Source organism: Bison bison, unplaced genomic scaffold, assembly GCF_000754665.1.
Source record: "Bison bison bison isolate TAMUID 2011002044 unplaced genomic scaffold, Bison_UMD1.0 scf7180017864527, whole genome shotgun sequence".
In the NCBI taxonomy this organism is placed as follows: domain Eukaryota; kingdom Metazoa; phylum Chordata; class Mammalia; order Artiodactyla; family Bovidae; genus Bison; species Bison bison.
Genome location: NW_011495078.1, coordinates 808,118 through 811,080, shown reverse-complemented (window position 1 = coordinate 811,080; position 2,963 = coordinate 808,118). Strand labels below are relative to the sequence as shown.

At 61.3% G+C, this 2,963-nt stretch overlaps 2 protein-coding genes across 5 annotated transcripts in view; one reads left to right on the top strand and one right to left on the bottom strand.

Annotated features, from left to right (window-relative positions):
* The window catches only part of LAMP1 (lysosomal-associated membrane protein 1), a 13,794-nt gene extending 12,151 nt beyond the window's left edge, over positions 1-1,643 (top strand). The window contains 4 exon segments of the mRNA XM_010831538.1: positions 303-369; positions 447-580; positions 582-618; positions 794-1,643. Coding sequence (XP_010829840.1) covers positions 303-369; positions 447-580; positions 582-618; positions 794-933 — 378 coding nt within the window. The 3' untranslated portion in view covers positions 934-1,643.
* Positions 1,644-2,407: 764 nt separating this feature from the next.
* The window catches only part of GRTP1 (growth hormone regulated TBC protein 1), a 17,666-nt gene continuing 17,110 nt past the window's right edge, over positions 2,408-2,963 (bottom strand). For all 4 annotated transcript variants that reach the window (XM_010831447.1, XM_010831445.1, XM_010831444.1 and 1 more), the window contains exon 8: positions 2,408-2,719. In XM_010831447.1, the coding sequence (XP_010829749.1) occupies positions 2,630-2,719 (90 nt within the window). In that variant the 3' untranslated portion in view covers positions 2,408-2,629. The remainder of the gene's footprint in view (positions 2,720-2,963) is intronic.

Genomic DNA, 2,963 nt, shown 5'->3' with positions numbered 1-2,963 from the left:
CAGCAGGAGACTGGGGACGCGCAGACACGGCCCTGGTGGACGCGTGTGCCTCACTGTGCAGTGGGCTGCTGCACTCCTGATAAAAGCTTTCCCGGAAAGTTCAGTGTTGGCTTTTGGGGAGCGTGGCTCCTTCATCCCCTATCCTAGCAGGCTCTGCTCTGGGCAGGGACTGTAAGGAGCCAACTGGAGCTCTGTTCCCGAGACCACAGGCTGCCCTGTCACTCCCGAGCGCCATGCGGTCTCCTGCGGCTGGGGGCGCCCCCCTGGTCTGATGGGGCCCGTGTGCTTGTCCTCTTCTCTAGAACGAGAGCTCCAGCAGGGTGTTCCTTCAAGGAGTCCAGCTGAACCTGACCCTGCCCGACGCCAAAGGTGAGACCCCCACCCCACCCCACCCCGCCCCACGTGCCCTGCAGGTGCCCAGGGCGCTCACCCCTCTGCCTTTGCAGAAGGCAGCTTCACGGCCACCAACAGCTCACTGAGGGCGCTGCAGGCCACGGCGGGGAACTCGTACAAGTGCAACGCTGAGCAGCGTCTGCGGGTCACCAGCAGCTTCTCCCTCAACATGTTCCGAGTGTGGCTGGCAGGCGTTCCGCGTGGACGGGGACAAGTTCGGGCCTGGTGAGTAGGGGCCGGTCAGGAGCGGGGCCCGGCGTCCTCTGCCTGCGTCCCTGACTCTGCGGGGCCAGCCCGACCGCGGTGCTCCCACCACCCTCTGAGCAGGGCTGGGGAGGCCTCCCCGCGCGAGCCGTGGGCGCGACAGGGCGAGCCAGCTGTCTGTCTGTCCTCCCTACAGTGGAGGAGTGCCAGCTGGACGAGAACAGCATGCTGATCCCCATCGCTGTGGGCGGCGCCCTGGCGGGGCTGGTCCTCATCGTGCTCCTCGCCTACCTGATCGGCCGGAAGAGGAGCCACGCCGGCTACCAGACCATCTAGCCGCGGGCGCAGCCCCGGCCGCTTCCCTGGGCTTAGATCACTGTCGGGGGCACTTCCTTGCAAACTGGTTTTCAAATCTGCTTTATCCAACGTGAAGTTCATCTGGCAACACTTACTATGCACAAGAGAGTAACCATGGAAATGATGGTGTTAATTTTGCTAACTGGGTTAACTATTTTGCTAACTGGTTAAACGTTAATATTTACCAAAGTAGGACTCTTAAGGGGGTGGGGGGTAAGAGCTTTTCTAAACGGGCACAGGCTCCACTTTGGTTTGGCTTCTCGAGACCCTGGTGTTGGGGCTTTGCACTCAGACACAAGCCTCACGGAGGGAGGGTCTGGTCCAAGGCTTCGGCGAAGGCGGCGGCCGAGTGGTGAGTGTGGAGGGTGAGATGCAGACCTGGCTCCGCGGTTCAACCTCGGCACCCGGCCCAGCCCCCAAACCTCAGGGTGCCCGGCGCTGGGTCCTGGGCCCCACGCTCTGCCTCTTGAGAGCTGGCACTTTTTAAAATAGAAAAATGGGTGTTATTTTTACTTTTTTGTAAAGTGATTTTCCGTTTTCTGTTGGAGGTTTGGGGTGATCCTCTGTCCGCACCATGTTCAGTAGTCGTTCTGCTCTGCTCATCACTTGCAGCTCAGTGGGCTGTGTGCCAAGGATCCCCTCTGGGACACGATGCCGTAACGATGCTAATAAAATGTGTTTGTCTGGGCTTCCTCGTGCTTTTGTTGGCTCCCGTGAGAAGTGGCAGGGGAGCTGGGTCAGCAGATCAGCCTGGGGGGCTGTCCCAAGGCCAGCGACTCAAGAAAGCCAGTATTCGGTTAAGACACAGCAGGGGAGCCCACTTTCTGGGGATGGATCTCTGTGGAAGACGGTTCCTTACCCAGTCTTACGAATTGGTGGCCGAGGAGGGCCGCTCAGGCCAGAGTAGGCAGAGGCTGGCCTCGGGGGCGAGGCTGAGGGCAGCCTGCGTGTGGGTGGCCCTGGGCATTGGCCCCTTACACGGGCAGGGCAGGGCAGGGCAGGGCCCGGCTGCCCCGCAGCAAAGCTCCCAACACACCTGTTTCCCTGAGGTGGGCGGCACTGGGCTGAACCAAGCGGAGCCCAGCAGCTCCTGTCCGCAGGGTCAGTCTCCGCAGGACAGTGGGGTTTAGAGCCTCTGCTGGGGGACGTGCCGCTGATCGGCTCCCAGGAAGGTGAACCTGTCAGCTGGTCTCCCAGGAAACGCCCCTGTTCCCCACCCCTGCCTGTGCCCCCGTCCCTGCGTCCTGTGCAGGGCACAGCTGGCCTGGGTGGGGTTTCTCACCAGAGGTGGCATCTTCAGAGGCAGGGAGACAGGGCCGGGGCAGGGTGGAGTGCCGTGGCCTCCAGCCCCAAGGGGAGGGGTCTCGTTGGGGCACCTTCTCCCCGGGGGTCAGGGATGACAGCCCAGACCTGACTTGGAGCCCCTCAATCTCTCACCTGGTTTACACGTCGCTTGTAGAACAATTTCAAAAAGTCATTCATAAACATCATTAGATGGCAGGCTCACAGGAGCTGGTGTAATGAACACAGACACGCACCTCACGGTTTATATACACCAGTGTCTCAGGTAAAAATATATATTTAAAAACAACACGGCAGCTTGCAGGGAAGAGTGCAGGAGGGCCGGCCGCTCAGTCGGCAGTGACCGCGCCAGCCAGAGGCGCGGCTCGAGGCCTCAGCCCTGCGCCAGCAGTCGCGCCCTGCAGTGCTCCCGCAGCCGGGCGATGCTGGCCCTGGACAGGCTCCCGGGCTCCAAGAATATTCTCTGAAACAGAAACGGGTTCATTTAGACCTTCCCAGCTCCTGGTGCTGGCCAGGCTGAGGCCAGCGGTTAGTGAGCAGAGGAAGGTCACTTATGTCCTTCAGACGTGACAAAACTGAATGAAGCTATAGTGACAGAGCTCCAGCATCAGCACGGACGCCTGTGCAGGGCGAGGGCAGCCCTTCCCCCGAGGGTGGAGGACGAGGGCAAGGGCAGCCCTTGCCCCCGGAGGACGAGGGCGGAGGAC